The 13944-nt window shown below is 42.3% G+C and overlaps 1 protein-coding gene across 2 annotated transcripts in view; it reads left to right on the top strand.

Annotated features, from left to right (window-relative positions):
• The first annotated feature begins 432 nt into the window (after positions 1-432).
• Positions 433-13944, top strand: part of LOC109877771 (LIM and senescent cell antigen-like-containing domain protein 1) — a 95456-nt gene continuing 81944 nt past the window's right edge. The window contains exon 1 of one of the 2 annotated variants that reach the window (XM_031806296.1): positions 433-1026. In XM_031806296.1, the coding sequence (XP_031662156.1) occupies positions 989-1026 (38 nt within the window). In that variant the 5' untranslated portion in view covers positions 433-988. The remainder of the gene's footprint in view (positions 1027-13944) is intronic. The other variant, XM_031806297.1, reaches the window with a different exon arrangement.

The raw sequence follows: 13944 nt of genomic DNA on the forward strand, positions 1-13944 counted from the left end.
TAAACACACATAATAAAACACACATAATAAACCACACATAATAAAACACACATAATAAAACACACATAATAAACTATTAATTCTGCCCACTTGCTTAAGGATGGCCAGTATGCACATATCTAAATGTTACCAAACGTAGACTTTTTGTGTGTCTGAAAATAGACATGTTCATTAAGGGAGGCGTTTCCCCCCAACATAACCTATTCAGTCTACGGGTCTGGAGAGCCTACAGCGTTGACAGGTCCTCCAGATGTTTTCCTATCGTCTTATTCGGGAAATATAGCCTTTTAAGGAAATATACTGTATGTTCCAATTACATGACCTAAGCACACTGAGCACTAGTAGGTATTTTTAAAGTTTACATTCTTATGGTTAAATCTCGTTTTGTTAATTTGAACTAATGTTAATACATCAAATAGTCTACAGTAGACTACAACATTTTCGAGCAGCGCCCTACTGCGCCCAGTTATTTTCTCCAATAGCATGTAAGAAGTAGGCTATACGACTTAGAGCTCACATTTATGTGTAATAGTTTTGCAAATATTACACATTTTTCACTGTGGGAAATCGGTGCTGCTCGGGTAGATTTCCGCAAACATCCGTCCATGTTTAGCGAGGAGATATGTTGGAAATGCACAGAGCAATATAATAATAACATTTAGCTAGTGCATGAGGTTTAAAGTTGAAGTTTTATATGTAACCTGCTGTCCATAGATGCAGCTGGTATTTACAGTAAATACTAGTCTACTGTAGGCTATCGTGGTCCTACATGAATCAGAAGCTTAGAGGGCGGGTCTAGTCCGATTAAATTACATTTTAACGCAGTAGCTAGACACAGCGACAAAGAAATAGGCGAGGCTCATTCGCCATTACTAAGAAAGTATCGCCTGTAAACAATAGCCTATACAAAAAAAAATACATCCACTCCAGCCCCAAACATCTGGAAAGAAAGTGCCGTTGGAGACGAAATACCCCTGCAGCCAAGAAGATGTTGGGGGTGGCCGAAGAAATGACCAATGGCAACGGGTGAGTACCGAAAAGAAAACACGTGTTATAATCGGCCAAATTTGCTTCTTAAAAGTGTTGGTAGTCTGTGTGTCGACTCAGGACAAACAAAGCTGCAGTCTGTTGCATTCAATGATCATGCACAGCGCTGTCTGTCTGCGGGGTGTAGTTGTGCACAGATGAGTTGATGCGGTGCTTAAACTATCATCTATCCATACTGGATTTACATTAGACCAGTATGATCACTACTGCAACAATCTAACAATCACTTTATGGCCTACTTGAGTTATATTGTATTAGGCTACTGAACAGCTGGGGCAGTGATGATCACTCTGGTTAGGCCTATTCACAATGAGATATGAGCAAAAGTTGTCTTTGTTTGCTGCTCTGCAGTACTGCTGAGATTTAAAGCCTGAATTAGACTGTACAGTTGTGGGCCTACTTTACAGGTTTTGACCTACTTGATGCAAACTTGATGAAAGTACAGCCTGGGACCATCTGAAACCTTGTTGTGGTCACTACAGGGACAACCCAGACAAAAAGACCATGTGTACAAAACATTAGGAGCACCTGCTCTTTCCATGACATACGCAGACAAGGTGGATCTAGGTGAAATGCCACTTTCAAAACAACTGGGAACTCTGAAAAATACAAGGTCAAATCATGACAACAGTGATCTTCAGGTCGGAAAGTCAGAGCTCTAGAAAGAGGCCAGAGTTCCCAAGTTGGAATTCCAAATTGGATGACTGTTCAAATGGATTTTTCCTAGTCTGAGCTTGTTTTTTTTCCAGAGTTCCCAGTTGTTTTGCACGCACTCTAGTCGGAGATTTTCAAGTTCGGAGATCCGAGCTCCCAGTTGCTTTGAACTCGGCAAAAGCTATGATCCCTTATCGATGTCACCTGTTAAATCCACTTCAATCAGTGTAGATGAAGGGAGACAGATTAAACATTAAAGAAGGATTTTTAAGCCTTGAGATAGTTGAGACATTGATTGTGTATATGTGACATTCAAAGGGTGAAAGGGAAAGACAAAATATTGAAGTGCCTTTGAACGGGGTGTGGTAGTAGGTGCCAGGGGCTCCCGTTTGAGTGTGTCAAGAACTGCAATGCTGCTGGGTTTTTCATGCTCAACAGTTTCCCATGTGTATCAAAAATGGTCCGCCACCCAAAGGACATCCAGCCAACTTGAAGCTACTGTGGGGAAGCATTAGAGTCAACATGGGTCAGCATCCCTGTGGAATGTTTGCCACTTTGTGGAGTCCATGTCCTGATGAATTGAGGCTGTTCTGAAGGCAAAAGGGATGCAACTCAATATTAGGAAGGTGTTCCTAATGTTTTGTAGACTCAGTGTATATTTTACTTTTGTATCTAAAAGCATAATATTATACCTCGCCAAAAAGGCTAACCTCCCCTGTTATTGTAATGGTGGGAGATTAGCATGTCCTGTGAGTATGATGTTTGTGCGTCTGTAACTTTCTCACTCATCGTTATTCACAATTCATTCAGGACTATCCATAATCATGGTAGCATCCACATTAATGTAGAAGTGTTTAGAAACATATTCTATTCTTATTTACAATAAAAGGGTCTCCAACATGACACAATACATTATTTACCATTCATTGCTATTGGGCACAAAATAATCAGAAACACAACCAAAACAAACAGCAAATGCATCCAACAAGTTTGTAGGGTCACGGGCTTGATGTAATCAGTGTGTGCTAAGAATATGGGACTAAATACAAAGTTTTTTAACAAATCAAAAACTGAAAAATTGGGCGTGCAAAATTATTCAGCCCCCTTAAGTTAATACTTTGTAGCGCCACCTTTTGCTGCGATTACAGCTGTAAGTCGCTTGGGGTATGTCTCTATCAGTTTTGCACATCGAGAGACTGAAATGTTTTCCCATTCCTCTTTGCAAAACAGCTCGAGCTCAGTGAGGTTGGATGGAGAGCATTTATGAACAGCAGTTTTCAGTTCTTTCCACAGATTCTCGATTGGATTCAGGTCTGGACTTTGACTTGGCCATTCTAACACCTGGATATGTTTATTTTTAAACGATTCCATTGTAGATTTTGCTTTATGTTTTGGATCATTGTCTTGTTGGAAGACAAATCTCCGTCCCAGTCTCAGGTCTTTTGCAGACTCCATCAGGTTTTCTTCCAGAATGGTCCTGTATTTGGCTCCATCCATCTTCCCATCAATTTTAACCATCTTCCCTGTCCCTGCTGAAGAAAAGCAGGCCCAAACCATGATGCTGCCACCACCATGTTTGACAGTGGGGATGGTGTGTCAGGGTGATGAGCTGTGTTGCTTTTACGCCAAACATAACGTTTTGCATTGTTGCCAAAAAGTTCCATTTTGGTTTCATCTGACCAGAGCACCTTCTTCCACATGTTTGGTGTGTCTCCCAGGTGGCTTGTGGCAAACTTTAAACAACTCTTTTTATGGATATCTTTAAGAAATGGCTTTCTTCTTGCCACTCTTCCATAAAGGCCAGATTTGTGCAAAATATATGACTGATTGTTGTCCTATGGACAGAGTCTCCCACCTCAGCTGTAGATCTCTGCAGTTCATCCAGAGTGATCATGGGCCTCTTGGCTGCATCTCTGATCAGTCTTCTCCTTGTATGAGCTGAAAGTTTAGAGGGACGGCCAGGTCTTGGTAGATTTGCAGTAGTCTGATACTCCTTCCATTTCAATATTATCGCTTGCACAGTGCTCCTTGGGATGTTTAAAGCTTGGGAAATCTTTTGTATCCAAATCCGGCTTTAAACTTCTTCACAACAGTATCTCGGACCTGCCTGGTGTGTTCCTTGTTCTTCATGATGCTCTCTGCGCTTTTAACAGACCTCTGAGACTATCACAGTGCAGGTGCATTTATACGGAGACTTGATTACACACAGGTGGATTGTATTTATCATCATTAGTCATTTAGGTCAACATTGGATCATTCAGAGATCCTCACTGAACTTCTGGAGAGATTTTGCTGCACTGAAAGTAAAGGGGCTGAATAATTTTGCACGCCCAATTTTTCAGTTTTTGATTTGTAAAAAAAGTTTGAAATATCCAATAAATGTCGTTCCACTTCATGATTGTGTCCCACTTGTTGTTGATTCTTCACAAAAAAATACAGTTTTATATCTTTATGTTTGAAGCCTGAAATGTGGCAAAAGGTCGCAAAGTTCAAGGGGGCCAAATACTTTCGCAAGGCACTGTAAGTGAATTTGTCCAAAAACCTTTGGTCCCCTAAAAATATGTACAAAAAGTGTTGTGATTTCGAAACTGTTCACCCGATATGGATGAAAATACCCTCAAATGATCTCATTTCAAAATCAAAGTGCTGCTGTACAGAGCCTAAACAAAAATGTCCTGGTAAACATTTTTGTTGTTTTGGCTCTGTACCCCAGCACTTTGGACATACTAACCTCTCACCATTACAATAACTGGGGTTAGCATTTTTGGTGAGGTATGATATTATGCTTTTAGATACAAATATACATGTTCCAATATTCTTGGCGCTCACTATATAAATTGTATCTAAAATGTTATATTTTCAATAAATTAATGTAAAAAAAGTAGTTGAAATCAAAATACTTGTATAACAGAGTAAGCGGTAAAGCTTCATATGACACCAATGTTTGCTTTGTTGCACCAAACCCACCACTGGTGTACATGGCCAAAGAGGTCCATTTTCATGTCATCTGACCAAATCACCGGTTCCAATCCATATGCTTATGCCGTCTTGCCAACTCCAGGTGTTTACTTTTGTTGGATGACATGAAAAAAGAGCTCTGGCCCCGCACACCAGTGGTGGGTTTGGCGTTTAAATGAGAATGCATGAGCAGAAAAGAACCCCATACCTACTGTAAAATAAGGTGGTGGATCTTTGATGTTATGGGGCCCTTGTTTTGCATCCACTGGAACTGGGGCCCTTGTTAAGGTCAACAGCATCATGAACTTTACACAGTACCAGAACATTTTAGCCATTAACCTGGTTGCCTCTGCCAGGAGGCTGAAACTTGGCCGTAAGTGGATCTTCCAGCAAGACAATAACCCCAAACACACATCAATATCCACAAAGAAATGCTTCATTGTCCACAATCAACATTTTGCAATGGCCATCTCTGTCTCTGGACTTGAAACCCATTGAAAACTATAGTTTGAATTGAAGAGGGCAGTTCATAAGCACAGATTATCATGACATAAGGCGAGACCCAGATGCAGACACAGGAGGCAGATGTTTGGAGTCTTACAATATGTATTAATCCAATAGGGGAAGAGAATGGTCCTGGACAGGCAAAAGAGTCAAACCCAGTTCAGAGTCCAACAGGTACCGAAGGGCAGGCAGAATCAAGCTCAGGGCAGGCAGGATGTTCAGGCAGGTGGGAAAGTAGTCCAGAGTCAGGCAGGGGTCAAAACCGGGAGGACTATCAAAAAGAGAATAGCAAAAGGAGTATGGGAAAAACACGCTGGTTGACTTGACTAAACATACAAGATGAACTGGCACAGAGAGACAGGAAACACAGGGATAAATACACTGGGGAAAACAAGCCACACCTGGAGGGGGTGGAGACAATCACAGGAACCGGTGAAACAGATCAGGGCGTGACACAGATGAAGGACATCAAGGATCTGGAAGGATTCTGTATGGAGCAATGGTCTAAGATCCCTCCCAATGTGTTCTCCAACTCATTAAACATTTTAGAAAAATACTCAGTTCTGTTAAGGCACAGATAGAGAGGGCAGTTCTGCTTCTAGCCCCTAGGCAACTTTGCAGTATTTAGTTTTTTTATGTGTTATTTCTTACATTATTAGCCCAGGATTTTGGACAGCAGAGTGGCAGTAACTCACCAGCATTACCAGAATTACGATCAGGAATACGACCTTCCTGAATCGGACCCTTTGTTCGTACCCCCCAGGGCAATTGTATTGATTCCAGAAGCTGATCCAAAACAACACCGGCGGAGAAGAGGTAGTTGGAGTGGACTTCTAGTCCGACTCAGGAGGCGCGCACACCACCCACCGCTTCCGAGTATATTACTGGCTAATGTTCAGTCTTTGGATAATAAAGTTGACAAGCTCATGGCGATGATTTCCTTCCAGAGAAACACCCGGGATTGTAACATACTGTGTTTCACGGAAACATGGCTCTCTCGGTATGTACTGTCTGAGTCCGTACAGCCAGTTGGGTTCTCAGTTTATTGAGCAGACTGGAATAAATACCTCTCCGGGAAGAATGGCGGGGGTGTATGTTTCATGATTAACTACTCATGGTGTGATTGCGATAACATACAGGAACTCAAGTTCTTTTGTTCACCCAACCTAGAATACCTCACAATCAAGTGCCAATCATATTACCTCCCGAGAATTCTCTTCGGTCATAGTCACAGGCGACAAGGCCCTCCCCCGCCCTCCCTTCGGAAAATCTGATCACGACTCCATTTTGCTCTTCCCTTCCTATAGGCATAAACTCAAACTGGAAGTACCCGTGCTAAGGACTATTCAACGCTGGTCTGACCAATCTGAATCCACGCTTCAAGATTGTTTTGATCACGCAGACTGGGTTATGTTCTGGGTAGCCTCAGAGAATAACATTGACGAATACACTGATACGGTGACTGAGTTTATCAGGAAGTATATAGGATGTTGTACCCACTGTGTCTATTAAAACCTACCCTAAACACCTTCTTCGCCCGCTTTGAGGATAACACAGTGCCACCGACGTGGCCCGCTACCAAGGACCTGTGGACTCTCCTTCTCCATGACCGACGTGAGTAAGACATTGAAGCATGTGAACCCTCGCAAGGCTGCCTCCCCAGACGGCATCCCTAGCCACGTCCTCAGAGCATGCACAGACCAGCTGGCTGCAGTGTTTACGCACATATTCAATCTCTCCCTATCCCAGTCTGCTGTCCACACATGCTTCAAATTGGCCATCATTGTTCCTGTACCCAAAGCAAAGGTATTTGAACTAAATGACCATCGCCCCTTAGCACTCACTTTTGTCATCATGAAGTGCTTTGAGAGACTAGTCAAGGATCATATCACCTCTACCTTACCTTACCTGACACCCTAGACCCACTTTAATTTGCTTACCGCACCAATAGATCCACAGACAATGCAATCGCCATCACACTGCCCTATCCCATCTGGACAACAGGAATACCTATGTAAGAATGCTGTTCATTGACTACAGCTCAGCATTCAACACCATAGTACCCTCCAAGCTCATCATTAAGCTGGAGGCCCTGGTTCTGAACCCCGCCCTGTGCAACTGGGTTCTGGACTTCCTGACGGGCCGCCCCCAGGTGGTGAAGGACACCTCCACTTCGCTGATCCTCAACACTGGGGCCCCACAGGAGTGCATTCTCAGCCGCCTCCTGTACTCCCTGTTCACCCATGACTGCATGGCCATGCACGCCTCCAACTCAATCATCATGTTTGCAGATGACACAACAGTAGTAGGCTTGATTATCAACAGTGACGAGACAGCCTGCAGTGAGGAGGTGAGGGCCCTGGGAGAGTGGTACCAGGAAAATAACCTCTCTCTCAACATCAACAAAACAAAGGAGCTGATCGTGGACTTCAGGAAACAGCAGAGGGAGCAGCCCCCCCTATCCACATCGACGCTACCGCAGTGGAGAAGGTGTAAATCTTCAAGTTCCTCGGCGTACACATAACTGACAAACTGAAATGGTCCACATAGACAGTGTGGTGAAGAAGGTGCAAAACCCTCACAAACTTTTACAGATGCACAATTGAGAGCATCCTATCGGGCTATATCACCGCCTGGTACGGCAACTGCACCTCCCGCAACTGCAGGGCTTTTCAGAGGGTAGTGCGGTCTGCCCAACGCATCACCGGGGACAAAATACCTGCCCTCCAGGACACCTACAGCACCCGATATCACAGAAAGGTCAAAAAGACAATGAAGGACAACAACCACCCGAGCCACTGTCTGTTGACCCCTCTATCATCCAGAAGGCGAGGTCAGTACAGGTGCATCAAGATGGGACCGAAAGACTGAAAAACAGCTTCTATTTCAAGTCCATCAGACTGTTAAATAACCTTCACCATTTCCTTAGAGGCTGCTGCCCTATATACATAGACTTGAAATCACTGGCCACTTTAATGTTGTTTGTATTTTTTGCATTACTCATCTCATATGTATATACTGTATTCTATTCTACTGTATCTTAGTCTACGCCGCTCTGACATTGCTCGTCCATATATTTATATATTCTTAATTCCATTCCTTCACTTAGATTTGTGTGTATTGTTAGATATTACTTGTTAGATATTACTGCACCTTTCCTCTTTTGTTCTCTGTTGCTCTTCTATTGTAATTCCTCAAGCAACCCTGACTGACGACATCAGATTCCCATCAGACTAACTCCTTGAATGCCCTACTCCTTGAATGCCCTACTCCTTGAATGCCCTACTCCTTGAATGCCCTACTCCTTGAAGTTTGCAGTTGTGTCTGCAGTTGTGTTTTTTTTACCCTTTAGTGTTTGTACTTTACTGTATTTATACTTAGGATATCGCTTTTCAACAGTAAAAGTAAAAAACTCACTTGGATGTCTTTTATGCAATATGTTCCAAGGGGTTGTGGTGCAGGCCAATATGCCACTGCTAAGCTCTGTTCTTAGGCACAACGCAACCAATCCAGAGGTGCCTTATTACTATTATAAACTGATTACCAACGAAATTAGAACAGCAAATAAGTAATTTTGCTTAATACCCATGGTATATTGTCTGATATACCACAGCTTTCAGCCAATCAGCATTCATGGATCTAACTACCCAGTTTCTAATAACATACAGTACTGGCTAGGAGCTGCATATCCATACTGTTCAGGTCTGACGCAGTGAATGTGATGACGCTATCTCTCCCCATCAGTCCTTAGTTGTTAGTCGTTACCGTAGTTCCATTCTACCCCCTGAGACATGTTTCAGCAGATCCGCTTCCTGCCTGTTAATTACCCCCCCTGTGTGTGTGTGTGTGTGTGTGTGTGTGTGTGTGTGTGTGTGTGTGTGTGTGTGTGTGTGTGTGTGTGTGTGTGTGTGTGTGTGTGTGTGTGTGTGTGTGTGTGTGTGTGTGTGTGTGTGTGTGTGTGTGTGTGTGTGTGTGTGTGTGTGTGTGTGTGTGTGTGTGTGTGTGTTACTTTATTTAGATGCAGGGATCTCTGCTCCTGTCAGGAAGGAAACTGTTTTATCATGTACTGGTTCACTGGGGCACATTCCCCCGACCAGTACAAAAAAGTACTGAAATGTGTCCACTCACTACTGTAAGTCGCTCTGGATAAGAGCGTCTGATAAATTAGTCAAAAGTAAAAATGTCACACACACACACACACTTTGCTTGTATAACTTCCTTTCCTGAGTTGTTTACGGTTGGGGAAAAGGAGAGGGAATGGGGTTGGTGGAGGGAGGGAGGGAAAGAGAGAGGGGTCTTTGTCATGGCTGAGACGCAGAGAGAAGTTGTTTTGGCAATGCAAATATATGTTTCCCATGCCAATAAAGTTCTTTGAATTTAATTGAAAGGTCATGATGTGGAGAGCGGATGTCCTTCTAGTCTCCTGAGTCTCTCTCTGTCTAAATCTCTCTCTCTCTGCTCCACTCCACCCTGAGCAGGAATGTGCTCAGTGGGAACATTGGACATCAGAGTTCTCTCTCTCTCTGCTCCACCCTGAGCAGGAATGAGCTCAGTGGGAACATTGGACATCAGAGTTACTGTCAGTCAGATAAATTCTGTAGCTGTCACACATATTTATATATTTACACATTTTTTAATACCTTGGTTTTTCTTCCTGTCCCCATAGCAGAACGCCTTTGAAGAACCCCCTTTGGTTCCAGGTAAAACCCTTTTGTGTTCCATATAGAACCCTTTCCACAGAGGGATCTACATTGCACCTAAAATAGTTCTACCTGGAACCAAAAAGGGTTCTCCTATGGGGACAGCTGCAGAACCCCTTTGGAACCCTTTTTTGAAAGAGTGTACCATCCCTCCCCTGATTGTAAACTAACGGACAACAATACTTCTATTGCTACTTACAGCTATTTTTGCTCACATGTACTGTGCATGTAGTTCAATAATTTCCTCTTCCTGCAAGTGCTGGATTTCCCTCCACAGTGGCCAATCCACCATTCATTCTGATCTCAACTCCAACCCTCCTATGTCCACAGGTTAACCCATCTCTCCCAGTATAATTCCATTTAACAATTTCCTTTTGCAATACATCCCTGCATTTTACTGCAATGAATTATAAGTGTCTTGAACCTCCCTATTTGTAAAATGTCTACCGATATTGCCCTAAAATAGAGTATAATGATGTTTCCCGTTGACTGATTGTGGTTCTTCAGATCCCCTAACAATACATTGGCAGGTCTATCTGAACCCTGATATTATGACATAACATCCATTCCTGGATTGAAATTGAAATGAACAAATGTATTTGTCAATTGTTGTTTTGTATGTCAGTTCACAGACCGGATGCCAAGGTATTGGTACATCAGAAACATGTTCCCCACTGACTGAATTTCATACAGCATTGATGTCCAACCTTTTGACTTTAAGTGAAACTGATACATTTTTGTATTTATATACTAATCATTTCAAGCCATGTATGATATTTAATGGGTGGCAGACGGACTAATTCTTTCATTTCTTCTTTAAGTAATTGTCACTGCCAATTTTGTGGCAGAGCCGCAATGAGTTGGTTATAATTGTGTTTAGTGCATACACCTCCATACACTGTTGTTAGTTGCTTTTGTGACATCATTTTACCGTCCTTGTTTACAATGTTCTTCATAAATATTATACCCTTCTTGTACAGTTCTTCCAATATTTTTTTTCTCTCTCTCAGTACATTGGGGTTTAGCCATATGATTGGCTGTAATATTAGATCTGCCTAGGAAATTGAAATTGTATGACTCTGTATGACTTCCTTTAAAAAAGGGTGATACTTTCAACAGAGATCCATTGTTAATCCACTGAAAATGTGAGGTTTTAATCTGGAAAAAGGAAAACAGCCCACTTTTTAACATTGGATGGGCCTCTTAGTATCTTGCTAAAAAAATCAGTTTGGATTTAGATACAATTTCAGTACAATGGAGACTTTAAGAGAGAGGTTTAATGCCTTAATATTTAAGGCTCGTGTTCGTTTTATAAATATGGAGGTTTAACTTGCCTTTCCAAATAAAGTGAAGTACTTTTTTTGACATTATTTGAAAAAGGATTCTCCTGGAGTCGGTAGGGCCATGAATAATATGTCAACTGCAATATAACTAGACAATTCATCAGGGAAATCTATCTATTTTGCAAAGTTTTGCGAGATCGCTCAACTTTTCCGCGATATGTACACCAAGCAGGGGCGCCGTATGGGGGGAATAGTTAGGACGATTCTAAGGGCCTGTGACTGACAGGGGCCCTAAAAAATGATTAGAACATTAGGTTAAGAAAAATCTATATTAAATGATTAACCTATCATCATTGTTAAATTATTTTATTTACAATTTACTAATAAAACTAACTTTCTTGTTTTTTACAAAAACTGCAGGTTCTTTGAGATGGATGGGAGTCTCTCCTGTCTGAGGCAACACTGATTGCTATGCAAATGGCTGTTGCACCTCAGTTTAGCAATTTAGAAGAAAAATAAGAGATTCCATGATGAGACCGTGTTTTTTACTGCTATGGACAACATCATAAATGGCTTGGACATTAGGTTCCACACCACCGCAAAAATTGTAGAATATTTTTCTGCTGTTCTGAAAGTTGGGCAGATTAGTGAGGATAAAGTCCCTTCTGTGTGCCAACCACTGATCATGAAGTATTCTAGAGATCTTACACCTGAGTTTCCAAATGAAATAAGACACCTTAACACTGTATATGCTGCCCCTTTCCCCCCTAACTTGTTCCCTCTTGGTCTCCTGAACACTGTATATACTGCCACTTTCCCCCCTAACTTGTCCCCTCTTGGTCTCCTGACACCTTAACACTGTATATGCTGCCCCTTTCCCCCCTAACTTGTTCCCTCTTGGTCTCCTGAACACTGTATATGCTGCCCCTTTCCCCCCTAACTTGTTCCCTCTTGGTCTCCTGAATGTAATTTGTAAGATGCAGCTGCAGAGCATTTCTTAGCGTATATTTTTCACACTGCCTGTGACTGTTGTTGGTGGCGAGAGAGCTTTCAGTAAACTAAAACTGATAAAAAACGATTAGAGGTCCACTATGTCCCAAGACAGGCTTTGCAGTCTTGCCATGCTGTCCATTGAAAGTCAGTTAGCTAGAAAGCTGGACTTCAAAGACTTGATCAGGAACTTTGCTAGCAAGAAGGCTCAGAACTGGGCTCTTGGTGAGTAAGGCTGATCAAGGGCCAGTGATAACTGTTAAAAAAAAATTTATTTATTTATTTTACCTTTATTTAACCAGGTAGGCAAGTTGAGAACAAGTTCTCATTTACAATTGCGACCTGGCCAAGATAAAGCAAAGCAGTTCGACAGATAAAACGACACAGAGTTACACATGGAGTAAAAACAAACATACAGTCAATAATGCAGTATAAACAAGTCTATATACAATGTGAGCAAATGAGGTGAGAAGGGAGGTAAAGGCAAAAAAAGGCCATGATGGCAAAGTAAATACAATATAGCAAGTAAAATACTGGAATGGTAGTTTTGCAATGGAAGAATGTGCAAAGTAGAAATAAAAAAATAATGGGGTGCAAAGGAGCAAAATAAATAAATAAATAAAAATTAAATACAGTTGGGAAAGAGGTAGTTGTTTGGGCTAAATTTTAGGTGGGCTATGTACAGGTGCAGTAATCTGTGAGCTGCTCTGACAGTTGGTGCTTAAAGCTAGTGAGGGAGATAAGTGTTTCCAGTTTCAGAGATTTTTGTAGTTCGTTCCAGTCATTGGCAGCAGAGAACTGGAAGGAGAGGCGGCCAAAGAAAGAATTGGTCTTGGGGGTGACTAGAGAGATATACCTGCTGGAGCGTGTGCTACAGGTGGGAGATGCTATGGTGACCAGCGAGCTGAGATAAGGGGGGACTTTACCTAGCAGGGTCTTGTAGATGACATGGAGCCAGTGGGTTGCCACCATCAGGCCTTTTCATTTCCATTTCACCTATCCTCTAGCGCCACCATCAGGCCTTTTCATTTCCATTTCACCTATCCTCTAGTGCCACCATCAGGCCTTTTCATTTCCATTTCACCTATCCTCTAGCGCCACCATCAGGCCTTTTCATTTCCATTTCCACTTTTACAGCTGCGTATCAAATCAAATCAAACTTTATTTGTCACATGCGCCGAATACAACAAGTGTAGACTTTACAGTGAAATGCTTCCTTACAAGCCCTTAACCAACAGTGTAGACTGTACCGTGAAATGCTTCCTTACAAGCCCTTAACCAACAGTGTAGACTGTACCGTGAAATGGCATGGCTATGCATACTGGATCACTACACACATGATGCCCACTGGGGCCAGTGATATCTGTTAAATGGCATGGCTGTGGATACTGGATCACTACACACATGATGCCCACTGGGGCCAGTGATATCTGTTAAATGGCATGGCTGTGGATACTGGATCACTACACACATGATGCCCACAGGCTGAGAACAGACTGAGAACAAGATATATCTCAAAGTAATGACTGGATTGCCATAAAAAATTGTTGTGCACAATCAAGACCCCAAGTGGAAGAAACCTATTGATTTGGTGACCACTTTACCTTTCTTCTAGCGCAACCATCAAGCCTTTTCATTTCCATTTCACCTATCCTCTAGTGCCACCATCAGGCCTTTTCATTTCCATTTCACCTATCCTCTAGTGCCACCATCAGGCCTTTTCATTTCCATTTCACCTATCCTCTAGCGCCACCATCAGGCCTTTTCATTTCCATTTCACCTATCCTCTAGTGCCACCATCAGGCCTT

Source organism: Oncorhynchus kisutch, linkage group LG26 (assembly GCF_002021735.2).
Source record: "Oncorhynchus kisutch isolate 150728-3 linkage group LG26, Okis_V2, whole genome shotgun sequence".
NCBI classification, from domain to species: domain Eukaryota; kingdom Metazoa; phylum Chordata; class Actinopteri; order Salmoniformes; family Salmonidae; genus Oncorhynchus; species Oncorhynchus kisutch.